General features: G+C 33.3%; 1 protein-coding gene across 3 annotated transcripts in view; it reads right to left on the bottom strand.

The window, feature by feature from the left end:
• Positions 1–9,816: 9,816 nt before the first annotated feature.
• LOC136042051 (peptide-N(4)-(N-acetyl-beta-glucosaminyl)asparagine amidase-like) overlaps positions 9,817–27,624 on the bottom strand; it is a 36,546-nt gene continuing 18,738 nt past the window's right edge. For all 3 annotated transcript variants that reach the window (XM_065726909.1, XM_065726911.1, XM_065726910.1), the window contains exons 4-6: positions 20,603–20,817; positions 17,764–17,940; positions 9,817–10,397 (exon numbers count right to left, since the gene is read on the bottom strand). In XM_065726909.1, coding sequence (XP_065582981.1) covers positions 10,222–10,397; positions 17,764–17,940; positions 20,603–20,817 — 568 coding nt within the window. In that variant the 3' untranslated portion in view covers positions 9,817–10,221. The remainder of the gene's footprint in view (positions 10,398–17,763; positions 17,941–20,602; positions 20,818–27,624) is intronic.

Raw genomic sequence — 27,624 nt, 5'->3', positions numbered from 1 at the left:
AAATTAATAGTAGGAGCTACGTGTTTGACATTAAAAGGATAATAAATAAGATAAGAATATATCTTTTTTGTAAATCTTCCTCTAAGAATCTTTTCCAGAAAAGATAAACAATTTGACGTAAATTACAGATATGTGTTTTAATATAGATGACAAGCTAAAAATAAAAGGTTTAAATTGACCCAAGAACGTTTTTTCTCCAGAAAATGACTATGAAAGTTCTAAGATTCCCAGGTTTTTATTTTGCGAAATACGGGTAAGATTTAACAACTGGTCATAGTCGAGGAGGCTTGCTTACTTTCCAGGAGACAGAACTTGCCAAACTTGATGCTAATCTAATTTCAAATACATTGGTAACACTTTATCCTTAAAACGAGGCTGCCACTTTTCTCTACCTCTGATTGGTAAGATAGCAAATCCAGGATAATATATAAAACGAATACTACGAGAATTCATGTAATATCAAGGTTACATTTCTCCATTATCGTCTTGGCGATTTAGGCAACTGTTATAACGGTGAGCAAGCTTTTTAAAACGGGCTTATATACACACATATATATATATATATATATATATATATATATATATATATATATATATATATATATATATATATATATATATATATATATATATATATACCTAGTATTCTATATAATTTGAAGAAGGGACTTACTTAAGGGAAAAACAGTTCATCAAAATATAAAGGAACTCAAAGACTCAAAGATACCATGACACATCATAAAAATTCACTAGCAGTGACATTTAATGAGAACAGTATAATAAAACAACATTTTTGATCGTATATTATTTTCTTTGAAACTTTATTTTTTATATTCAACCCTACTTTCTTCCACAGTCAATTGAAGATAACAAAAAGTCTTTGTCCATGGATACAGAAGTTTTACCATTGGAAAGTTGGATATAAGTTATAATTTTGAGGTTAACAAATGGAAAAATATTGAGGCTGATAATTTTCTTAAAATAGAGGAATCAGAAATGTTATACTAAGCTTGAAAGGTAAAATAAGAATTTAAAAGTAATATATTGAATAAATAATTACGATAAGAGCTGAGTTGGGAGCCTTTCAGTATATTGGCAATTCGACACAAACTTTATTTTCTTATTTGGCTTGATTTTTTCCAGTAAAGATTTAAATAAAAAGCATAATGACTATTCTAAATATAACATTGCACATATTGTAATCATTAGAGTTTGCCCTGTTAGATGCAAGAGCCAAAAACTCTTTTTTCCTACTTTCTTGTTGGTTTTGTCTTGTGAATTTTTCACTTGACAATTGAAAAAAAAAACAGCCAGAAACTTTCACTTTGCTTAAAAAGAAGCCCAAAGGAGAAAGCTTTGAACCTTAAAGTTTCCGCCCTACGCTGCCCTAAGTTCCCGTGCTAATCTATACAGATAAAGTTCTATATATAAAAAATAATCCATATAATAAAGTTCCCGCCCTAATCTATATAGATAAAGTTCTATATATTATAAAGAATCTATATAATAAAGTTCCCGCCCTAATTTATATAGATAGAGTTCTATATATAATAAATAATCTATATAATAAAGTTCCCGCCCTAATCTATATAGATAAAGTTCTATAAATAATAAATAATCTATATAATAAAGTTCCCACCCTAATCTATATAGACAAAGTTCTATATATTATAAATAATCTATATAATAAAGTTCCCGCCCTAATTTATATAGATAAAATTCTATATATAATAAATAATCTATATAATAAAGTTCCAACCCTATTCTATATAGATAAAGTTCTATATATTATAAAGAATCTATATAATAAAGTTCCCGCCCTAATCTATATAGATAAAGTTGTATATATAATAAGTAATCTATATAATGAAGTTCCCGCCCTAATCTATATAGATTAAGTTCTATATATTATAAATAATCTATATAATAAAGTTCCCGCCCTAATTTATATAGATAAAGTTCTATATATAATAAATAATCTATATAATAAAGTTCCCGCCCTAATCTATATAGATAAAGTTCTATATATAAAAAGTAATCCATATAATAAAGTTCCCGCCCTAATCTAATAGATAAAGTTGTATATATAATAAGTAATCTATATAATGAAGTTCCCGCCCTAATCTATATAGATTAAGTTCTATATATTATAAATAATCTATATAATAAAGTTCCCGCCCTAATTTATATAGATAAAGTTCTATATATAATAAATAATCTATATAATAAAGTTCCCGCCCTAATCTATATAGATAAAGTTCTATATATAAAAAGTAATCCATATAATAAAGTTCCCGCCCTAATCTATATAGATAAAGTTCTATATATTATAAATAATCTATATAATAAAGTTCCCGCCCTAATCTATATAGATAAAGTTCTATATATAATAAATAATCTATATAATAAAGTTCACGCCCTAATCTATATAGATCAAGTTCTATAAATAATAAATAATCTATATAATAAAGTTCCCACCCTAATCTATATAGATAAAGTTCTATATATTATAAATAATCTATATAATAAAGTTCCCGCCATAATTTATATAGATAAAGTTCTATATATAATAAATAATCTATATAATAAAGTTCCCGCCCTAATCTATATAGATAAAGTTCTATGTATAATAAAGAATCTATATAATACAGTTCCCGCCCTAATCTATATAGATAAAGTTCTATATATAATAAGTAATCTATATAATGAAGTTCCCGCCCTAATCTATATAGATTAAGTTCTATATATTGTAAATAATCTATATAATAAAGTTCCCGCCCTAATTTATATAGATAAAGTTCTATATATAATAAATAATCTATATAATAAAGTTCCCGCCCTAATCTATATAGATAAAGTTCTATACATAATAAATAATCTATATAATAAACTTCCCAACCTAATCTATATAGATAAAGTTCTATATATTATAAATAATCTATATAATAAAGTTCCCGCCCTAATTTATATAGATAAAGTTCTATATATAATAAATAATCTATATAATAAAGTTCCCGCCCTAATCTATATAGATAAAGTTCTATATATTATAAAGAATCTATATAATAAAGTTCCCGCCCTAATCTATATAGATTAAGTTCTATATATTAAAAATAATCTATATAATAAAGTTCCCGCCCTAATTTATATAGATAAAGTTCTATATATAATAAATAATCTATATAATAAAGTTCCCGCCCTAATCTATATAGATAAAGTTCTATATATAAAAAGTAATCCATATAATAAAGTTCCCGCCCTAATCAATATAGATAAAGTTCTATATATTATAAATAATCTATATAATAAAGTTCCCGCCCTAATCTATATAGATAAAGTTCTATATATAATAAAGTTCTATATATTATAAATAATCTATATCATAAAGTTCCCACCCTAATCTATATAAATAAAGTTCTATATATTATAAATAATCTATATAATAAAGTTCCCGCCGTAATTTATATAGATAAAGTTCTATATATAATAAATAATCTATATAATAAAGTTCCCGCCCTAATCTATATAGATAAAGTTCTATATATAATAAAGAATCTATATAATAAAGTTCCCGCCCTAATCTATATAGATAAAGTTCTATATATAATAAGTAATCTATATAATGAAGTTCCCGCCCTAATCTATATAGATTAAGTTCTATATATTATAAATAATCTATATAATAAAGTTCCCGCCCTAATTTATATAGATAAAGTTTTATATATTATAAATAATTTATATAATAAAGTTCCCGCCCTAATCTATAGCCCTACACAGAGAAGGTCAGCTGTTGCTGATATTGCTTGTTGTTATGATATTGATGTTGTTGCTGATAGGCTTACTATTCTTCAACGTTTGGACCTTTTTTGGGGACAAAGTCAAGAATTCACAATTATCGCCAAGATTGCATTACGCAATGTCTGGTTAATCCCCCCAGCCCAGAACAAATAAATTTTCAAATGGGGATCAATCCATTTATTTAGATAGTAAAAAAAAGTACAAAAGTACAGATATTTTGATCATATATACAGCGAGTACCTATCTTAATGTGTTATGTCGAGGACCAGCCCCGAAAATCCAGCGTTGAAAAATTCTAATTCCCCCTTCCTTTGGATAATTCTAAAACACAGTAGTCCACCTGAGACTCTAAGTGAGCAAGCCTATTAGGCTTAGGTCAATTGTTTGCCTGTGACTCCAAGCGAATTCAGCCCCCCCCCCCATTTTGCACAAGTTCGGTAGACATTGCGAGGGCAAATCCAGGGGAGTGTCCGATTTTTCTGGTACCTTCGTTCCTATACCTTTCTTTCTTCTTTTTTTACTCTTTTTTTTTAACTTGTAAATTTGGTCAATTCTTCATAGCCTATTTACCCAATTAACAGCAAAAACAAACCTTTCCTATGATCGTCAAGAGTAAAGCTGAAACTTAAAACAAACAAACTTATTTATCTTCAGCCGGTTCGGAATATATCTTCAAAATTGACATACAAGTCTTTGATTGCTGCTAGCTTCCCCCTATTTTACGAATATAGAAACTTATATTTTGATTAATCAGTCTTTACTCGTATTGCCAGATAAGCGTTCGGTAACACCGGAAGTTATGCTTATTTTTCAATTTAAAATCTGAAATTATATTGAAAGGTAGCTTTGTAGCTAAAAGTTCAAAACGTATAAAAAGAAAAAAAAATCTGGAAACGAGCATAGAATGGATAAGAGACGAAGACTGAATGCTGAATTTGAAAGGAGATCGAAGCATATTTCCTGATATTTTAGTAAAATATTCGGGAATTGAAAGGTAAGTGCTGACTAACAATAAATCCCCATTCCCTTCAAAAAATCCTAGTTTTAGTTTTGTGACTAATTAAATAGCTAATAGCCTAATAGGGCTTTCGTGTTATTAAATCTATCTATCTGTTTATTTTAATTATGTAGCTAATTTGGTGTAAATTAGATCAATGGAAGAGTTAAAAACAATTTAGCCATGAACAGATCCACGAGGTCGGAGGGGGTGACCCACCACCCCAAGATACTTCTGGTACCCTTATTCCGTTCTTCTTTTTTAAATCGTATTTAAAATAAAATCGTCAATTTGATGCCCACCTCGAGTCACATTGGCACCCTCGGTCCAGTGACCCCTGCACCCAAGATTTTGCTCTTGATCTGTTAGACATTTAGACATGAAACTGCTCACATAATCATTTTATGAATCATTTCGTCATTAAATTGTAAGATAAACTTCGTTTTCGGGAAAAATTAATCATATAATTGAACTTATTTGCCAAGTGAAGCACTGATTCTGAGAGTAGATCTTCATCTTCAAATTGTTTTCTTTTTTTGGTAAATTTTTTTTATTATCTTTCTTAAGAGCCCGTCGATTTAAAGTACAGTTTCTGGGCGTCATTGATGGGGGTATGATAAGGCCACTTACAACATTACTTTATTTTAAGGGAGGATTTATTTGAACTGCCTCTGCCCCCTCTCCAATAAAAAAAATCCATAATTTTAGTTTTGCGACTAATTAAATAGTGAATGGCCCAATAGGGCTTTCGTGTGAAAAATACCTATCTATTTATTGATTTTAATTATGTTGCTAATTTGGTTGAAATTAAATGAATGAAAGAGTTAAAAGTAATTTGGGCCAGAAACAGATCCACGGGGTCGGAAGGGGCGACCCTCCCCTCAAGATACTTTTGGCACCGTTATTCCGTTCTTTTTTCATTTTTTTAAATCTTACCTCACATTGGCACACTTGGTCCACTGGACCAACGTGCCCATGATTTTGCTCTTGATCTTTTAGAGATTTAGACATGAAACTGCTCGCATGATCATTTTACGAATAATTTCGTAATAAAATTATAAGATAAACCTCATTTCCAGGAAAATTTAATCATATTATTAAACTTGCTTGCCAGTTGAAGTACTGATTCCGACGATAAATCATCATCTTCAGATTGTGTTTCTTTTTTTTCTGGTAGATTTTTTATATTCTCTTTCTTAAGAGCCCGTCGATTTAGGGTACGGTTTCTGGGCGTCATTGATGGGGGTAAGGCAACTTACAATATTAATAAATGTAAAGGGGAGATTTTTTGAACTACTCCTGCCCCCTCCCTACTAAAAAAATACTTAATTTTAGTTTTATGACTAAGTAAAAATAGAATGGCCCAATAGGCCTTTCGTGTGAATAAATATGTCTGCTTATTTGTTTTGATTTTATAGTTAATTTGGTTGAAATTAAATGAATGAATGAGTTAAAAACAAATTAGGCCAGGAACAGATCGCCGGGGTCGGAGGGAGCAACCCTCCCCCCAAATTATTCTGGGATCCGTGTTCTGTCCTTTTTTCTTTTTCTTTTTTAATCTTATCAAAAATAAACTTGTCAATTCTGTGCCAACCTCGAGTCACATTGGTAACTTTGGTCCAGTGGCCCCCGTGCCCAAGATTTTACTCTTGATATGCTCGAGATTTACCTCGCATGATCAGTCTAAGAATCATTTCGTCATAAAATTATAAGATAAACCTCGTTTTCGGGAAAAATTAATCATATAATTAAGCTTGCTTGCTAATTGAAGTACTGATTCTGAGGGTAGGTCTTCTTAAGTGTCCGTCAATATGGGGTATGGTTTCTGAGCGTCATTATGATAAGGCAACTTACAACGTTAATTTACGTTGAGGAGGGATTTTTTAAACTGCCCCTGCCTCCTCCCCTTAAAAAGCCTTATTTTTAGTTTTGTGACTAATTAAGTAGAAAATGGCAAAATAGGGCTTTTCTGGGAATAAATCTATTCATTTTAATCAAATAGCGGATTTGGTTGAAATTAGATGAATGAAAGAGTTAAAAGCAATTTAGGCAAGGAACAGATCCACAGGTTTGGAGGGGGCGATCCTCCCCGAGATATTTCTGGTATCCTTATTGCGTTCTTTTTTCATCTTTTTTAAAATGAACTTGTCAATTTGGTGCCCACCCCGAGTCACATTAGTGCCCTTAGTCCAGTGGCCCCCACGCCCAAAATTTTGCTCTTGATCTGTTTGAGATTTAGACATGAAACTGCTCGCACGATCAGTTTACGAATCATTTCGTCATAAAATTATGAGATAAACCTCGTTTTTGGGGAAAATTAATCATTAATTAAACTTACTTTCTATTTGAAGTACTGATTCTGAGGGTAGATCTTCATCTCCAGATTGTGTTTTCTTTTTTTTGGAAGATTTTTTTTATTCTCTTTCTTAGGAGCCCGTCGATTTAGGGTACAGTTTCTGGGAGTCATTGATGGGGGTATACTAAGGATGGGTCACAGGAAGGGAGACTCATTATAAAGGCGGCTTTGGGAAACACTTTCAATATTTGAGTTTGCCGAATGGGATTTGGGACAGCTAATTCACATGCCCTATTTTATTGATCTGCCTGACAGTAGTAAGATGCAGGGTAGAATGCTATCTTCCTAAGATTACAGTATTCTCCTAACTAATCTAATCCCCTTGGACTGAAAATTTTCATGTTGGCTGGATCCTGGGGCTTGGTGTATGAATTTACGATCTTTCCCCCAAAACCACTTTCCCCCAGACCTGCAAAGTAAGTTATTAGGAACTGCAGCTGTTCTTTACCTTTCGAAGTAGGTGAAAGAAGGCTCTTGCCTCTATTTTGACAAGTATTTCACCACCACTCAGATGTTAGAAGCGCTCAGAGCTGCCAAAGTAAATCCACAGTCTGCATCTTATATCATTTTATCGATCTTGCACTGTCCAAGGCTTGACTCCTCTATCGGAAAGAAGCAATAGCAGCCAAGGACAAGTACGAACAGTTACTGTTGGAGAATACTTGGCTTTCGAAGCAGATCGTGTGCCGTCGAATGGTTTTGTGGAGCCAGAATACAGGAATGACCTTGAAGATGAGGAGGATGGAGGTGGATCCAGCAAGAAAAGATGGCGATGTTCACTGCCACTACGCCATGAAAGAACAATATGTGGAAAGCGTTTGCCAATATTTGAGGCTACTCTGAAAGATTCAGCAAGGTGTTGCTTACCCAATTGTGAGAAAAAGCAAAAGTCATCTGTGAGCACTGCAAGCTATTCTTGTGCTTTCACGTTGGAAAAGATGTACGCTAGAGTTTTCCCGTGTTCCACAAAGAAAAAGAAGATAACAGCCGCATATTTTTACATTTTTCTAGTATTTTGTAACCGACAATTTTGAAGTAAAACCATGTAACTGGAACCCATTGTCTAACCAGTTGGACAACGCCCCTTCTCCTTCCAGGAATCCTAATTTTTGTTTATTGGTATTATCTTAATCTACGGTTTTTTTTCTTTTGAAAAATTTGAATTTCCTAAAGATTGGAACAGTTCGTGGTGACGAACTGTAGTAAGGAGCGACCCGGCTCAATAGTAACCAAAACTCCAAAAAAAAACGGAATTTTGATACCAATAGTTATATAAAAAAAATCTCATTTTAATGCTTATTTTAAATATATAAGTTTCATCAAGTTTAGTTTACCCATCAAAAGTTACGAGCCTGAAAAAAATTTGCCATATTTTATAAAATAGAGGGAAACACCCCCTAAAAGTCATAGAATCTTAACGAAAATCACGCCATCAGATTCAGCGTATCAGAGAACCCTACTGTACAAGTTCCAAGCTCCTATCTACAAAAATGTGGAATTTGTATTTTTTGCCAGAAGACAAATCACGGATGGGTGTTTTTTTTGTGTTTTTTTTTTTTTTTTTTTTTTCAGAAGTGATCGTATCGACCCAGTGGTCCTAGAATTTTACGAGAGGGCTCATTCAAATCGAAATGAAAAGTTCTAGTGCCCTTTTTAAGTGACCCAAAAAATTGGAGGGCACCTAGGCCCCCTCCACCCTCCTTTTTTCACACAATCATTCGATCAAAACTATGGGAAAGCCCTTTAGCCAAATAAATAAATATGTAAATTTCGCTATACTTATTCATTTGAGGAGAACCGAAATCAAAACATGGATTAACTAAAAAACGTTCAGAAATTAAATAAAAACAAGTTTTTTTAACTGAAAGTAAGGAGCAACATTAAAACTTAAAACGAACAGAAATTACACCGTACATGAAAGGGGCTGTTCCTTCTTCAACACCCTGCTCTTTACGCTAAAGTTTTTACTGTTTTGAAAAGTAGAGTTGAGAGAAAGAGTCAAACTTTAGCGCAAAGAGCGAGGCGTTGAAGAGGGAACAGCCCCTTTCATATACGGGGTAATTTCTGTTCGTTTTAAGTTTTAATGCCGCTCCTTACTTTCAGTTAAAAAAAACTTCTTTTTTTTATTTAATATGAATATAAAGTAAAGCTTTCACATTAGTTTCTGAAAGATTAAAATTCAAAGTCCCACTATTGAAATTTGGGTCTTGAATAATCAATTTCAATAAACATCTTAAGCTTCTTTCAACCAGATTTTCACGTATGCGTGTTTATATAACTAAACCATCTTCTCTGATAAAATTATTTTTCTAGGTTGTAACGTCCGCAAATATACGCCATTTTGTTTGTGTGCTCAGAAGGTGCTTATCATAAAAAGTAAAGAAAATAAAACGATTCCTGTAAATGACCTAATTTTTGGAATCCACAGTGAGTTATTGAGGCTGTTCTTTGGTGTGTAATAGACCAGGGAGAAATATGCGGGTACGAATATGGGCAGAGAATGGGAGGTTTAAACTTTAGGGATTTTTCCGGAGGGAAATATATCGGCAACATATCGGTATGCTACCAATACATCAAAATCGGATCCTGAAAATCCGTATCGGTCAGGCCCTTATTGACAAAGTGAAAAGTTAATATTATTCTAAGTTATGAAAAAAATAAAAAATCAGATTGCCCTCTATATTGTAAAATCTGGAAAAGCCGAACAAAAAGCAAAGACAAAAATCATGGAAAAAAAAAACGAAAAAAAACCGACTATAGTTTGCAGCTCGTGAAAACAAAACAAAGCTGATATTTTGTGAAGGACTACAGGTGAACTGTCCTCATAGCCCAAAAAATATTAAAGAGAAACTTACTGTTTGAGGTACTCTAGAAATAAAAACTGAGCAAAAGAAAGAAAAGGGCTATCTCGTGGAAACGAAAGCAATGAAGTGACTTTTATAAGATGGCAGGATAGGCAACATTTCTAATGTCTACAATTCGAACAGATTTTTGTAGCTGGTTCATTTTTGTTTGCATAACATTTCAAAAATACATATTTAATTTTTTTTAACTTTGTAATTACAAAACATCACTTGTTTTCACTTTCTACATACAAAGCTATGATCAAATCTCCGGTGCTATTATTTTCATTTAGTGATTTTCTACACAGTTGAGAGTGTTGCCACGCACAGTCACCGGAGCTTCCAAACAATTGTAGTTCAACTGTTACTTCCTTGGAATCATTTAAATCAAGAAATGAAATCTCTGAAACCATAAAACTAATATTAATTTACAGTTGTACAAAAGTATTTATTTGGACAACAAAGACTGTGCAAAACTAAAGCCAGTGTATAATTAACGCGGATTAATTTTGGAGCCTAGCCTAGGGCAGCACATTAGCTAGTCTTTGAAAACAAGGCCCTTAAGCAATGAGAGGTCCCCAATGCTTGGGTTTTAATTTGTCAAATACTGAGTGATCAATCAAACAGTTCGTGGTAACAAACTGTAGTAAGGAGCGACCCGGCTCAATAGTAACCAAAACTCTAAAAAATGGAATTTTGATGTCAATAGTTACATCAAAAGAATCAAATTTTAATGCTGATTTTAAATATATAAGTTTCATCAAGATTAGTCTTACCTGTCAGAAGTTCGAGCCTGAGAAAATTTGCCTCATTTTAGAAAAGAGGGGGAAATATCCCCTAAAAGTCATACGATCTTAACGAAAATCACACCATCAAAATCAGCGTATCAGAGAACCTAATTGTAGAAGTTTCAATCCCCTATCTACAAAAATGTGTAATTTCGCATTTTTTGCCAGAAGACAAATCACGGATGCGTGTTTATTTGTTGTTTTTTTTTCAGGGGTGATCGTATCGACTCAGTAGTCCTAGAATGTCGCGAAAGGGCTCATTCTAACGGAAATTAAAAGTTCTAGTGCCTTTTTAAGTGACCAAAAAAATTGGAGGGCACCTAGGCCCCCTCCCACGCTCATTTTCCCCCAAAATCACTGGATCAAAATTCTGAGATAGCCATTTTATTCACCATAGTCGAAAAACCTAATAACTATGTCTTTGAGGACGACTTACTCCCCCGCAGTCCCCGTAGGAGGGGCTGCAAGTTACAAACTTTGACTTGTGTTTACACCTAGTAATGGTTGCGAAAAGTGTACAGACGTCTTCAGGGAGATTTTTTTGGTTTGGGGGAGAGTTAAGGGGGGGGAGAGTTGAAGGGGGGTTATGTTGGAGGATCTTTCCATGGAGGAACTTCTCATGGGGGAAGAGACTTTCAATGGAGGGGGCGCAGGATTTTCTAGCATTATTTAAAAAAAAACAATGAAAAAATAAATATGAAACTTTTTCTACTGAAAGTGAGGAGCCACATTAAAACTTAAAACGAACAGAAATTATTACGCATATGAGGGGTTTACCTCCTCGTAATAACTCACTCTTTAAGCTAAAGTATTTTTAGTAATTTCAACTATTTATTCTACGGCCTTTGTGATTCAGGGGTCATTCTTAAGGAATTGGGACAACATTTAAGCTTTAGTGTAAAGAGCAAGGTATCGATGAGGGGTGAGCCCCATCATATACGCAATAAAAACATACGAATATAGAAGTTCGCTACGTAAGTTAATTCGTAAGTTACGTACATTTTTTTACTCATGAAAACGTTCGTAAGAAATTAAAAGTTATAGTTGCCTCTTTAAGTAATCAAAAAATTTGGAGGGCAACTAGGCCTCCTCTCTCGCTCCTTTTTTCTCAAAATCTTAAACAAAACCTTGTTTTCTCATTAAAACTATGAAAAAGCCATTTAGCCCAAAAAAATTAATATGCAAATTTCATTTTAATGATTTAAGCTCGGAGAGCCAAGATAAAAAAAAGCATTAACTCAAAAACATCCAGAAATTAAACAAAAAAAAGTTTTTTAAATGAAAGTAGGAGCGAAATTAAAACTTAAAACGAACAGAAATTGCTCCGTATATGAAAGGGGCTTTTCCTCCTCAACGGCCCGCTCTTTACGCTAAAGTTTTTTACTGTTTTAAAATGTAGAGTTAAGAGAAAGAGTCAAACTTTAGCGTAAAAAGCGGGGCGTTGATGAGGAAGCAGCCTCTCTCATATACGGAGTAATTTCTATAATAATCTTCTACGACTACTTTGCATAAAGTAAATGCAAGCCCGAGAGAGCCATTAATTGATAAAATCAGAGTAAAGGAGTCTTTATCAGTTTTAACCAAATTTTCAGATAAACATAAGATACAACTTCTTTAAGTTTAATTCCATTGGTAGCATAATCAAATCTTGAGCAATAAATCTGACAGCCTATCCCAATGAGAAAGGCAAGTTGAAATTTCAAATAAAAATACAGATTTAGTTTCAGAGATACAAGCTTTTTCGATAAGAACATATTTGGTGGTTCATACTTTTTGTCATATTTTGAACCAACTTACTTATCAACTTCTGGTGATGGGAATGAGCTTCAAAGCTCTTCTGGACCTTTTTTAATTTCCTATCAGACGAACAAAGAAGAAGCTGAGGGTTACCGTGAATTCATTCGAATGGTCTCCAACAAATTAAAATCTTAACGATGCACATAATGATGTTTCTTTAAGGTTTTTTCCAAGTCAAGTATAACAAAATCTAAAGAGACTGAGCATGACCAAGAAGCCATCCAAAACTAAAAAAAATTAGTAACAGCGACATTTAGAACTTCATTAAAAAAAAAAAAAAAAAAAAAAAAAAAAAAAAAAAAAAAAAAAAATTACTCACCCCTGATAGAATTCTATTAACTTTCTAGGGTTTATATCAATGTTTACGTTAACGCCAAATGAAGATAGTATGCTCAGCGTTTCCCGCCCTGTGGAGCTTCTTTGGCCTGGGGAACGCCAAGGTTCCCTGGCCATGGAGTCTTTTGAGGGGGAATAAGTGTATTGTAATTCCATTTTGAATTGTATTTTGTATTGTATTGTATTTAACAAACTTCTTTAGACTTCAAGATAGGGAGAAGTTTTTCTCTAAGGTAGCACCAGCAACACACAAAATTTTAAAGAACAGAAAAAACGATCAACCTTTAGATTCAACAAGTCAACCTTTCGTATAATATCGCCTTGTGACAAAAGCCAAGACCTAAATTTTGACTAATTTCTTAGACCACGCAGCTTTTCTATTCACAAAAAATTAAGCGAGAAAAACAGTGACATTAAATTAGGAACAATTAAATAAAGCAGTGACAAAGAATAAAAAATAAAATTTTTAAAGAATAAAAATTAATGAAAAAAATTCTTTTAAACAAATATAGCATTTTATTTTTGATAGATCCCATTTGCCAATCCGAGTCTAAAGATGAGAAATATCTGCTCTACTAGAGATTTTCGGTGCCGTTTCTGTGTTACAGTTTTGTATTATTGTGGAAATTTATTAAGATGTCAATTTTATTTATTTGTTTGTCTTTTGTTTTTTTTTCTCTTGTTGTGTTTTCTTTTTTTTTCTTTTTCTGATTAAACTATTTTTTTTTTCATTTTTTCCCTGTTGACATAGGCTCCCAGGTGTGAAGTTGAAACATTCGAATTATTTTTGTTTATTAATTAATTTGTTGTTTTTTTTTGCCACTGCTTTATTTAAATTAAACCCAACTTCCTCGCTTAATTTTTCCTAAATTTTGAGATCTTTGAATCAATAGAAAAGATATTACAAATGTCGGAGATACTGAGGTACACGGAAAACGTCCTAGAGTAGCTTTGTGAGAACGTGCTAAATCGAAATAGAGTTAAAGAAAAAGACATAGAAAAAATAGAAAAGTTTTTGGCCCTTAGGATGTGAATATAGATTTGTTTTGTGAGGAAGAATAAGTGACGCTAATTAAAGGATTTAAAAAATGAGACTCCAGGTGCTAATAGTATGTAAAATGAGCTCTTTAGATATGGTGGTTGTAAGGTTAGGGATAAATTGTTCAGAATTATGAATATGATTTTTGAAAAATGGGAAAGAACCTAGCGATTTTAGGAAAAGTCTAATGAACTTTTTGATGAGAAAGGTGATACGACTGATTGTGATAATTACAGAGGCTAGCCTTGTTTCTTTAGGAGGGAAATTACTTAGCATGATAATAGTTTTTGGACTTGGAGAGGGGGAGAAATAGACTTGAAAAGTAGAAGGAAAGGAGGGAGAGAAATTTTTCATAGGGGAGCTTTTCCCGGGATAAATTCTGCGGAGGGAATTTTCTACTATGGATCGGGGGGGGGGGCGTATTTATGGAAATAATTCTATACGAAAGGAAAAATTTCTGGCATAATTTTAAAAACGATAATAAATTAAAGTATTTTCAAGTGAAAATGTGCTAAGAAATAGTTCTCTGTCAGAATCGTCCGCAAGAAAATTTTCGGGCGTAATTTTTAGCAAGAATGGAATTGTCTGGGGTGAATTTTCCTGGTTTGTGTGAGGGGGTATTTTACCTGAGAGAAAGCTTTCCATGGAGGGGAAGCAGATTTTAAGGCACTATTAAAAAAAGAAATTCGGAAATTAAATACCGAAAAAAGTTTTTTCATCTGAAAGTAAGGAGCGACGTCAAAACTTAAAATAAACAGTAATCATTACGTAAAGGAGGGGGGAGGGTCCCCTTCTCAATACCTGGCTCTTTACGCTAAGGTTTTTGTTAGAACTTTTAAAAGGGCTTATTAAATAACTAAACGACCTTCGTGTTTCAGGAGTTGCCCTTAAAGAATTGGGACAAAAAGTCAAAATTTACCATAAAGAGCAAGTATTGAAGAGGGGATAACCCCCCTAATACACGTAATAAATTCGATTCATTTTTTAATTTTGATGTAGCTCCTTGCTTTTAACTGGATCTTTTTTTATTATTAAATATCCATAGAGACTAAAAGCTCGGTTGAGGACACTCATTTGAAAGAAGATATTTACAGAAAAAGAGATGGCACTAAGGGTTCTACAAAGAGGCAGACAACTTTTCATGGCTAACTGTCATCACTGTACCAACTTATTAGAGTACGGAGAATCTATCAAGTATCATATTTTACGACAATTAATAAAACTACTGGCCAAATCAATATTGTTAAAGATATGTAAGAGTTATATAATATCTTACAAGAAAAAAACCTGCAAAATCAACTGAAACATCAAAAGCCATCGTTTACTAGGCTTTCTTTACTGGATTTTGAGTTTGTACGATAAAAGTCTAACTTAGCCTGGTTTTCCATAAGGCTATGGCCCCTTCTAAATCTTATTTGAACTTTCAGTTTCTGGTCATTAAACTATTTGGTTTAAAACTAGTACTAATTAAGTTTTAAACTTGATTTAAAACTAGTAACTAATTTAAACTTAATTTAAAAACAGTAACTGGATTTAAACTTGATTTAAAACTAGTAACTAGATTTAAACTTGTTTTGAGACTAGATTTAAACTTAATTTAGAACTAGTGACTAGACTTTGGGTAACAATAAACTTCCTATTTCAATTAGAATTATTGCTTCTCCTCGGTTGAGTTCTGCCCACTCGATACAGCATTACCAAGCATGATTAAAAAGTTGATAACAAGCCAACATTAAATTGATATATAACGTGAAACTAAATTAAAGCGTAGCTTTGCCAAGAAGAAGGATTCAGTTTAAAAACAAGCTTGTTTTGCATTCATCGAGACTTTGATGTCAACTAAATTTGAGTTGGATTTAAAATAAAATTTCCGATGTAATGTTTTCGTACTTAACATGATATTTTGCTCGACTGGACTAGATGGCGTAAGTGGTCTTAAAGAGTTTAATAGTCAGTTTTTTAACCAACCATAGTTTTTAAAATGTGTTCGAATGCTTCTCAGGATATTTTCTTAGAATCGGTTTGACAGAGCCCAGAACAACTCACTAAACGCAACATTACAGAAAATAATTAAAATCTTAAAGCAAATTTTCCTTAAATTACAATTTTAATAAAAAGTATGACTTCATTTGGGGAAAACGCAAAATCTTTTCAGTATGAGAGAATAATTTTATTTTAAACTTTCTCTGAGTTGTTAAATAATCAGTGAAGGTAGCCAAAGAAGACACGGAACAGTTAAAAAGAGACGTACATGATTACCTACTTTACTATTTCGGAAAAGTGGTTTTAACAGAATTTAAAATTCAAGTAAAAAAAGAGAAACAAATTAAATGCTAACCTCCTAACTGTTTGGATTATTTTGGACACCCTTTCTCATAATCGCATCACCAGAATCAAATTTCAGGCTCTGGGGTGGGTTGCTGCACCTAAGATCAAAATCGTGGTTCACTATTACCAGGAGAGATCAGTCCCGGTCCGCTACGACAGTACTTGTATACGAATCGCAATTTCACTTAGGTGTATATAATTTACACAATAATTTTGTTGAATAGATGGTGTCTGTATGTGCACCAAGTCCTATTTACGACCTTATGTTCTTGTTTTACGTTCCGTCCCCAGAATTGACTTATCAAACCTTTTGTACACCTTCAGAGGCCCAACGAGTTAAAGTGCTTGAAGGGGCTTCTAAATACTTATAAACGAAAGCCAAGCGAAAAGTCCTCATACACGACTTCTTTTCCAAAAATAGCAAATGTATTATTATTGAAATAATAACTTTTATGTTATTACTTACTATTCTCTTTCGCAGTAATAGCTCGGATGTTTGGACGCGGCCGTCCAAAAACTTATTGAAGAACCAATTAGCGTCTTTTAAATAAATCATAATAAAGTGTTTAAAAGTCCAATTCATTACACAAGGGTCTATTTTTATACATTTTCTTAACATGTAATTCAAATCATTTTGCAAGTAGGATTATAATTTTTTAATTTTCTTTATTTTATCGAATATTTTATCTTATCGTATAATTTTCTCTACTTTATCTTATCGTATAATTTTCTTTATCTTTTTCTTTTTTTTTATAATTTTCTTTATCTCGAAGAATTTATTTTTGAATGGCTCTTGTCAATAGCAAAAGACACTAAACCATTTTGTAATGAGTTTAGCAGGATCAAAACAAAAAAAAAAACAAAAATGAGGAGAGATCTCCAAAACAAGAGGAATTCCATCTCCTAAACCACTAGCTCTCAAGGCAAATTCGGATTATTTAGCTGACTGCTTTTTATATAAATAATGCCCCTCTCAATTTGACCTTTTTTATATTCTTTTTGAAATACGCATACGTCAATATCTATTTTCTATGTAAATTTTGTTTTCCGTACTTATAAGTATATCTTTATCCCTTTTTTCAATATTACATTTCTGGTATTAAAAGGAATGGAATTTGTTTTCGTATTTTTTTTATGATTTTATTTTAGTAAATCCTGGAAGATTATTTCGCTGGTATCAAACCAAAAGATAACATATGAAATTTCAACACTGATCCTTGTCTATCCTTATCTATCTATGCCGACCTGAAAGTTAGTATCGGGAAGGTGAGCATGTGTTCGGTCCCACTTTCATCCTCCTGTTCTTAAGGACCCCAAAATCGTCTCATTCAGAATAGATTACAAGGTTTTTAGGCCATTATATCAGAAGCGCAGTATTTCATATCATATACGACCTTTATACCTGACACGAATCCTTTATTGATCGTTAAAAATAGCAGAAATTAAATAAAAAAAGCGGAAATTTGAGCAAACGAGCTTACCTGTAAAACTACTCTTAATTTTTTTCTCCAGCATTGTTTGATCGGCAGCTAACACGCTTAATGTAGCTTCTCCTTTTTCAAAAATAGTAATAGGCAGCTTCAATTCAACCTTTCTAAAAATAACCTCATTCGTTTCGGTCTTGAATTTCCAAGCTATTTTGCCAAATGCAGTACCACCTGTAACGAATTTATTTTAATTTTTGATACATTTTTTATTCCATAGTCCCCCACAAACAAATATCAACACATTAGTAATGAACAGTCCAATCTCGTGCCCCATGTGAGGAGATAACGGTGAGGATCTGCTTCACTTCTTGGCTCTTTGTCCTCAAGTAGTGAATTTAAGCAGAGAAATATTTACTGGTAGTTTGGGGTCAAGTGAATGATTGGTCTCAGTAACGGGATCCAAAGATTGGGTAGGAATAAAAAAAAATGAAAAATATATGAAGTAGGGAATTACCCATTGAGAAATATTTATGTAAAAGGGGGAGGGGAGGCGAGTGCTGGTAGTATTGTTGAATCCCTTTCAGCTATTTCCTTTGTTTGTTATTTTTCATTTATGTGGCCATGGTCCATGTGGCTTTGAAACATTAGACATTTATCTGTCTACCTATCTACTGTGGGTGCAACATCACGTGAGTTAGTTTTAGGGTATTATGTTGCCATATTACACGTGTTTCTGTTTTTATAATTGTTAAGTTAGTTTATTGTTATTGTTATTTTATGCTATTGTTATCATTGCTTATTGTTATTTTTATTTTTAAAATAACAAAACTTGTTGTTATTTTTATATGCTATTGTTATTATATTATCGTTATTCTATATTGTTATCATATTATCGTTATTTTATGTTATTTTATTTGTTATTGCTAAGTGTGTTATGATTTTGTGGGCAAATGTTTATTTTTCACTGCCCAAATAAGCTTTTGTTTTGGGAAAACAATCAATCTATCTATCTATCTATACTCATGGCCTGGTTCTTAAGTTTCCCTTTAACACACCTGTAACTGGTTCCTTTTAGTAGGCCTATATCTAACTGTCTTTATCAAGTTGCTACAATAGTTAACAGAATAGAAACTGGGTTCCCTCTTCATCTTATTTAACATAAAAGCCCGTGTTCACCCTGTTAAAAAGCAAACAATGGTGCTAAATATGATATGAAGGGTTGTTTATGCAGGTTTTCCAAATAAGATACCAACCCATCTGTATTTTCTCAAACATTCTTACTCGATAAAAATAGATGGTTATTTGTGGTTTTTTTTTTCTAATCAAAGCTGCAATTATTTATTTTGAAATTGTAACTATTCATATGATTTTCAAATTAACGAAACGCGTTTTATTTACTAAAAAAATTCAATTGGTCCAATTTTTTCAGCAGCAATAACAGTATTTAACCTCAAAATAACAAAAAGCAGTTTCATTTTGGTTCTAATTAGATTATAACTCTCTTGAGAAGGATATTGTAGTTAACTAATTAGTTAATTAATTAACTAAATTAGTGCCCTAAAACACAAAATTGCATTACCACAAAGCACAAGCATTATATAACAATACTTAAACTCGGCCGACAAGAAAACAGAAATATACAAGTATTCCTACATCAAATAGCTCTTTGCAGCTAACATTTGTGAACGTCACCCGTCCCTTTCAGCCAAAATCGTGAATCTGCAATCACGGAAGAAGCGAGTGAGGGGGAAAATGTCATTGGTGATGAAGATTCTTTTAATTTGAGTCTATTTATGTTTAGGTATAATCTAGACCTTTTTTGCGACTAAAATTACCATGGCAGTGGGGCCACCATATGGCATGGTCTATTTCTGACTATCAAGGAAACTTGGTTAAGGGGTATTATCCCTTAAATAGCTTTAAGTATCTATTTAAGCCTTTAAAAACCATTAATTAGCTTTCAAAGATAAATTAACCTTAAAGTCAAAATCAAAATAATGTTTTTTTTTTGTTTTTATTTTTCTTTCATTTTATTTAATCGCATATCCGTGCAGTAAAGGGATAAATATTATCAGGAGAAAAAATACACAAGTCCAATTTTAACCACTTTCTCGATCATTCTCGCTGTTACTTAAAACCATTTCACTGTTCCAAAAACTGAACTATGAGAACAATCTGAAAACTGTTCAATGTGCCCCCCCCCCCTCGCAATAACATACCTTCTACGCGCTTTGTATTTTCTGGAAGGCGATTGATAATCTTGGCATTAATTTACTTACATCTTTTTTAGCACATTCCGTCCTTCTACTGTCATTTTGATTAATTTACGAATACTTCCTGCGTGACTCATGTTCATTGTCGCATGTCTTCAAAACTTGTATTTCGTTGTGCATCGATTTCGCTTCTGACTCATTCTAATTCTCACTGCCACTTCTGTTCTCACCGTATATTTCTTTGTTCATCATTACCGTTTCCAACTTGATTTGTGATGCTGGCATAACAAATGGCATTCGTTGCGATTCGCAGTGGTTCATCATCATCTTTAACATTTTTCCGTAGAGTTAATTTGACATCTTGTATAAGTTCACATGACACCAAACATACCAAAAAATGGGACGATTCTCTCCAGGGGAAAATGATGAAAGTTGCTCTTAAAATGCATATGAATGTGATGTCATTCTTATGAAATTTTTCTCAAAATTCAGACTCTAAACGAATTTTATCGAACTCGGCATCTATCTAGACAATTTTCACATGCCAGAAAATATTAGTGTGTCAATTTTGAAAAAATTATCAAGCTATTTTCGAGAAAAGATACACCCATATCTGGGTTACAAACACAATTACCAGGTATTGCTAGCTTAAAAAGAGTAGATATATATATAGAGCTTACTTTTCCTAGCAAGATAAACCATCTTCCAGTCTTTCTCCTCCTTACGAAAAATTGACTCGGAAAGGAACACGCCATCTTCCCAAGACATACCAGTATCTCTACCATTCACCGTGTACCTATTTTCAGCACAGCCATAGGCTATTGTATATTTGCCTTCTGTACCGGTTGCATTTGTAATCCAAACATGACCAGATGATATTAAAGGACAGACAGAGCTACCTTAAAATATACAACGTTATAATTACATATTAACTTCTATTAGCCTACAGATGAATCTACTATATGAAAAATTCCAAAACATTCTTAAACCCCTGTTTAAGGAACCCTACGAAACAGGAAACCTTTGGCTGGTAAATCATTAATTACAATCTATTTTGGTTCAAAACTGCAAGCATTCTTTATAATTTACATAATTGGGAGGGAGAAATCCAATAGCCCCTTCCCTTAAATGTCCAGGCTGCCAGTTTTCACTAGCTGGTCCTCCCAATTTGAAGGAATTTTTTCTTTTATGTTTTTTCTTTGGTCTATTTCTTTTACAGACTTTTTTTTGGATAAGGTGAAGCCGATGAAATGTTTATTTTTACAATTAAAATCTACCTGTTTCAGCAAAGTCTGAGAAAAATTATCCATACTTACACTACCTTTCACCTAAGAAAGAAAAAAACAAACGGAATTAGTGGTTCACTGGACAAAAGAACTTTATACTTGTGAGAGTGATTTCCAAGAAAAATATTATTCCACTTCCCTCGTCTAAAAAATAAAGAAATTTAATCAATTTGAATTATGATGTTTTTATATCAAAAAAATATTTTCCAAAAAAAAAAATTCAGAAAGGAACATTAGTGAACTCTTAAAAAAAATCTGCAAAGAAATTACCCCATCCACACCCAAAACTATTGCCCCATTCTTTTCCCGAATCCTTTTTTTTTTGTATAACAAGATGGAATACAAAGTTAGGCTAGTTCGAAGGACTTAAGAAAATAAAAATCATATACCTCACTATACTATGGTTCAATTGCAATCCATATACTTTACTATATCGGGGAAGGGTAGAGGAATCCTGGCTCTATGAATTTGCAAGTTTTATAGATCAAAGCCCAGTTCCAATTAAAAGATCTAATTTTTGGACAGTCCAAAATAAGAAAAAAAACTAACAAAATCTATACTAAACTGTCTCAGCACCCAATATATATCGCAACAATCGACTGAACAGATCAGCATTCCTAACGCTCAATAAAAATCATTCTCTTGGAAAGAAAGCAGTTTCATTGGCTTTCATTGACAAAAGTTCAAGCTTTGTTGAACATCAAGGATATCATTGAATCCTGAACCCTGAGAACATGGACCAATGTGGTAAAATTGAAAAATAAAATTTTGCCCAGGATTATTTTCAGATTTATTGGTAATATAAATTTTAATCTGGGTAAGAGCATTTAGAATAATTGGATTAGAGGTTATTAATGAATTCCCACCCTTTAATGGGGGTTCCCCCCGGGGGAAGTAGCACATTGGGTACTAGCCATCCACAACAGACAAACAATATAACCGAAACAGGGTCAACATCAGCACAAATAGGATTCTCATCTCCACAAACATCATTCTCACCTCCGCACATAGCATACTCACCACCTCACACCCAGGCATTTCCAGTATACTCTGGACAGCCCCATCACTCACCTTATTTTCACTTACAATACCCTCAGTCAACATATCAGGAAACACAAGGGCCCCACACAGTTTACTATGCACCCCTGCCATATACAAGCCACCAAGGTCATTTATATCATACCCCCCAAACTCAGAATTTACAATTTGTACCTTCAGTGAGTGTCCATAATAGATTTTCAGGGTTATCAGTTGATTATCCTCCCCTCCCCCAAGAAGAAGAGGAGGACATCACAAATGTTGTAAATCCTAAGAGGCTGAAGGGATTAGTGAAGTACTAAAAAGAAATGGTAAGAGAAGTGGATCACCTCTTGAGCAAGAAACCTCTAAAACTGTTAAACCTCCTATAGTGGAAAGATTTTTACAGAAATCCAATACAAGGAATAATAGAATAGAGTCAACTACTGATTTTGTAAGCAGTGAATGAGTGGCTAATCTCACAGTGGTTTTCACCTCACAGGTAAAACTTCCATCAGACAGAGCAATCACTCTAGAGCTAAAGAAAATTCTTCAAACAGAAAAGTTTGACTTTTACTCAAACTATGATAGGAATAGGCTAAATGTGTATGTCCAATCACAAACTGCATTGGATACTTTAATGAAAATAAAGAAACTTTGACAATGTTGAAGTAGCACCTGAAGAGAAAAGAAAGGTCAGCTATGGTGTAATCAAGCAAATAGCACTAGATTACACAAAGGAATAACTGATAACAGACCTCAGGGCAGAAACTAATATTGAGATTAAGGAACAAAAGAGGTTGAAAAGATACAATCGAGAGACCAAAAAATTAGAGGATAGCCTGAGTATTTGTGTTGCATTTGAGAGCAACTCTCTTCCCCAGAACATTTGGCTTTATGGAAGAAGAAGGAATATTGAGAGGTACAACCGACCAATAATACAGTGCTTTAAGTGTCAAAAGTATGGCCATGCTCAAGAAAAATTTAGGTCACCACATGCTGTATGCTTGAGATGTGCAAACAAACATGCTTCTAAAGAATGTCCCTTAAAATTCGAAACAAAAGAGTCTGGAAAATACAAAAACTATGTCTGTGCTAACTGTGGGAAAAACCATTCAACAACATCTGGTAGCTGCCCAGCCCGCCAACAAAACCGTGAAATCATAAAAATTTCAGTTGCCCAAAATTTACCAATGAACAGAGCAGCTAAGGCATACCAAAGTTATGCAGATGCACCGAATAAGAAGACTGTGAAAGAGCAAGCCCTCCTCAAACCTAAAAAGTCCCTTCAACAGCTAGTGTTATTTGTATCAAAAGTGCCAGAAATGATAGAAATCAAGGAATTAGAAATGAAGATAGGATTGTGAAGTTATGTCATCTTATGCACTCACTGTTCAAAGTTGATATCAATGTTGAAGAAGTTTGGAATCTAGCAAATAAATCAGAATGAAAGTGCTGTCTTTTAACATCCAATCTATTCTGAAAGGGAAAAAGGGTTTACTAGATTGCTATTTAGAAAAAGAAAAAATTGATGTTGGGTGCTTTCAAGAAACATGGCTACAGCCCCAGCATTCATGTAGACTTAGAAATTATGATGTAATAACAAAAGATAGAGCAGGACAGTCAAGAGCAGGAATATTGATTTGTATTAAAAAGCCTTTAATGTTTCAAAAACTAGATATTGAAGAAATTGCAAGTTCTAAAATTGAGATGGTAGCTTGCCGGGTATTCCTGGGCAAGAAGGATACAGTAGTTATTGTTAATGTATATAACCCTGATGGAAATGAACCACAAACAGGGGACATATTTAATAAAGTGAAAAAAGTGATTAAAGACAAAGAGCCTTTTATAATTACTGGTGACTTTAATGCCCATTCAGATGCCTGGTGTTTATGTGGATCTCATAATCGTAGTGGTATAGGTATCCTAAATGCTCTTGATAAAAATCATGATATTGGCCTAGTGAACCCACTTGGACTCCAAACAAGAAGAAATCCAATTACAGGAGCATACTCTACCATCGATCTGGCATTCTCACCGGTAGCAATAATCAATCAACTAAATATTAGCTTAACTCCTGAACCAACTCTAACCAGTGATCATGAGCCAGTGATAATTGAATATAAAGAATCTGTACCTAGAAATCAAACCCCACCAACACACCCTACCTTTAAATTGAAGAAATTTAACTGGAATTACTTCCAGGAAGAACTTACAAATATAAGTCTCGAAGAAGAACTGGCAGCAGTAACAACTACAGAGAAGAAAATTGAGAGATTACAGGATCTACTGCTGGAAGTGGCTAAGAAGACTATCCCTTTCAAGACACTGGGCAACAAGACTAGAAATGAACCAGTATGGTGGAATGAAGCGTGCAGCCTAAGTAAAAATAAACTCAACCAAGCTTCTAACAAATACAACAAGATTCTGACAATAGAAAATTATAGAAAGAAAATATTGGCCCAGGCAGAATTTAGAAAAACAATAAAAGAAGCTAAAGAAGAATCTTGGAAGCAATTTGTTGAGAATCTCAGCTTCAGAGATCCATTTGGAAAAGTGTACAGCTTCATTAGAAAGATGAATAGGAGAGAATTTTACCATCATCCACAGGGGCCAACAACCTACCAAGGACAAGTGATTGCTGATAACAAAACAAAAGCTGAAGCAGGAGCAAGTCATCTCCACCAGACAATAGGTAAGAAAGATCCATTTGAAGAAACCAGTCTATTGTCAACAACTTTCATTAAAGCAAGAAAACTTTCTATAGAACAATCACAATCCAAATACAATAAACCCTTCTCAAAATCAGAATTTGAATTTGTCCTAAAGACACTACCAGAAACTTCACCTGGCTGTGACAACATACACCCAGTTTTCTTTAAAAGGTTGACTGATAAATGGAAGGTTATTTTACTACAACTTATCAACAAGTTGCGGCAGGAGGGCAATTTCCCTACAATTTGGAAAAATGGCATAACTATCATGATCCCAAAACCAAATAAACCAAACAAAGTAGAAAACCATCGTTTTATAACTCTCCTTCCAGTTGGAGGTAAGATATATGAAAGACTAGTAAAGGAAAGGCTGAGATTTGCCACAGAGGAAGCTAACCTGCTGCAGGATATTCAAACAGGTTTTCGCAGGGAGAGAAATACAGTGGATAACCTGATCAGAATGCAGAGAGACATCATTCATGCACTCAATAATGGCAAAGTGATGATTGCAGTGTTCTTGGATGTTAAAGGAGCTTTTGATAATTTGGTTAACAGACAGATACTAGAAGGTCTGTCTAAAGCAAAAATTAATGGAAATATGATGAAATTTACACTGAGTTACCTGTCAGATAGGATAATTGATAGGAAAATTGTTGTGACCGTAGGACAAGAAAGATCAGAAGAAATAGGGGTGGAAAGAGGTGTTCCACAAGGTAGTGTTCTTGGGCCAGACTATTATAATGTTGGAGAATTTGATATACCCCTAGAAGACAATAACTGCAAAGGAGGAATCTTTGCAGATGATAATAATACTTGGACAGTCCAAAACACAGTAGAAGAAGCAGAAAAAGCAGTCCAAGAAACATTGGATCATATAGAGTTATGGTCCCTAGGAATAGATCTTGATTTTGAACCATCCAAAGCTAAAGTTATGTTGTTCACATCCAAGAGGAATATTAGACCTCCCCAACTTACTCTATTTGGAGAGGAAATGCTCTTAACCAATTGTCATAAAGTCCTTGAAATACACATTGATGATAAACTTCAATTTAGCCAACATATCAAATATCTAAAAGAATCCTGTGCAAAGCGAATGAACTTGATGAAGATGCTTTCGTGTGGGAAGCATGGTGTCAACATAGTTACAGCAAGACAATTTTATATCAAATACATTAGACCTAAAATTGACTTTGGGAGTTTGATATACAGCATTGCCCCAGAATCCACTCTCAGAAAACCTGATTCAATACAGAATACTGCTCTAAGATTAGCATTTGGAGCTCACCAGAGTACCCCAATTCCTTTTCTCCTGAATGAGTCTGGTGTGGAGAAACTCAACACAAGAAGGGAAAAATGCTTATAATGTACATGAACCATCTATGGAAAACATATCTCAATCCCCCAGTTAAGAAACTGATAATTAAACCTGGACTGACCCACACTAGAAATCACCTTTGGAAAAGGAAGCGTCTGAATCCTTTTGAAAATTTTGAAGAACTGCTTACTCAGGAAGGTATAGAAGTACCTATTACCCAAATACTACGTTATGAAAAACCACCAAAAATTCCCCCTTGGGATTGGGTTGAGATTGATTACATGGAAAAAACAGGAAACAACGCCCTATTAATGAAACAAAAATTCCTCTCAGTATTGAATAGCAAGTATGAAGAATATGTGAAAATATACACAGATGGGTCAAAAACAAATGGCTTAGGAGTGGGCTGCTCAGCAGTGGTTCCCGAATTCAATACAGAGATAACAAAGCCACTTAGCAAAGAATCAACTGTTTTTGAGGCAGAAATAAAAGCAATTGAAAGTGCACTAGAATGGGTAATTGAAAAAATTAGTGAAAGTTATCAAAACCAAAATAAGTTCCTCATATGCAGCGACTCAAAATCAGCCCTCCAATCCCTTAAGAATTTTCCAAATAAACCAAAGGATGAGGTCCATAAGTGTTATAGCTCTATTCTGAAGATTTGTGAGAAAGGAGTAACGATACAATTTTTGTGGTGTCCAGCCCATGTGGGGGTGGTGGGTAATGAAAGAGCAGATAAATATACCAAAAAGGCAGCACAAAAGTTGCTTCATACACCTCCTACAGAACCATATAAAGAGATTAGAGAGATGGTTAAAAGTATTTACCAAAAACATTTTGAGGAAATGAGGGATGATAGTAGTAATATAGCTCTTACCCAGAAAAAGAAACCTGGTTTTGATATAAAAAATTACAGTAGATTGAAAAGAAAATATGGTTGCTTAATGTTCCGTTTTCGGTCGACCCATGTAGGCATTAAGCATAGGCTGTTTATCATTGGCAAAGCTGATAGTCCTCAGTGTGATAATTGTAGTGAGATAGAAAGTATTTTCCATTATGTTGTTGATTGTAAAGATTATGAAAATTTAAGAAAAGAAATGAGAATGTTGTGTAAAGAAGAAAATCTAGGTGAGCTTTTAGTGGGGCTTGCATTAGGAATTTTGATTGATGATGAATTTTTGAAGTATAGGATGATAGACTTGTTTATTAAGTTTATTTGTGAAAGTGGTAGAGAAAAAGATTTTATCTGATTTTGATAATATTGTAAATGCTGTATTGACAGTGATGTAATATGGATTGATTTGTATGTGGACTCTATTTGACTGAGTGTTTTACTAATGATCTAGGCACTTGATGAGAGATTAAAAAAA

Source organism: Artemia franciscana, unplaced genomic scaffold (assembly GCF_032884065.1).
Source record: "Artemia franciscana unplaced genomic scaffold, ASM3288406v1 PGA_scaffold_58, whole genome shotgun sequence".
In the NCBI taxonomy this organism is placed as follows: Eukaryota; Metazoa; Arthropoda; class Branchiopoda; order Anostraca; family Artemiidae; genus Artemia; species Artemia franciscana.
The sequence above is the reverse complement of the archived record's forward strand: the minus strand, read 5'-3'. Positions and strand labels throughout refer to the sequence as shown.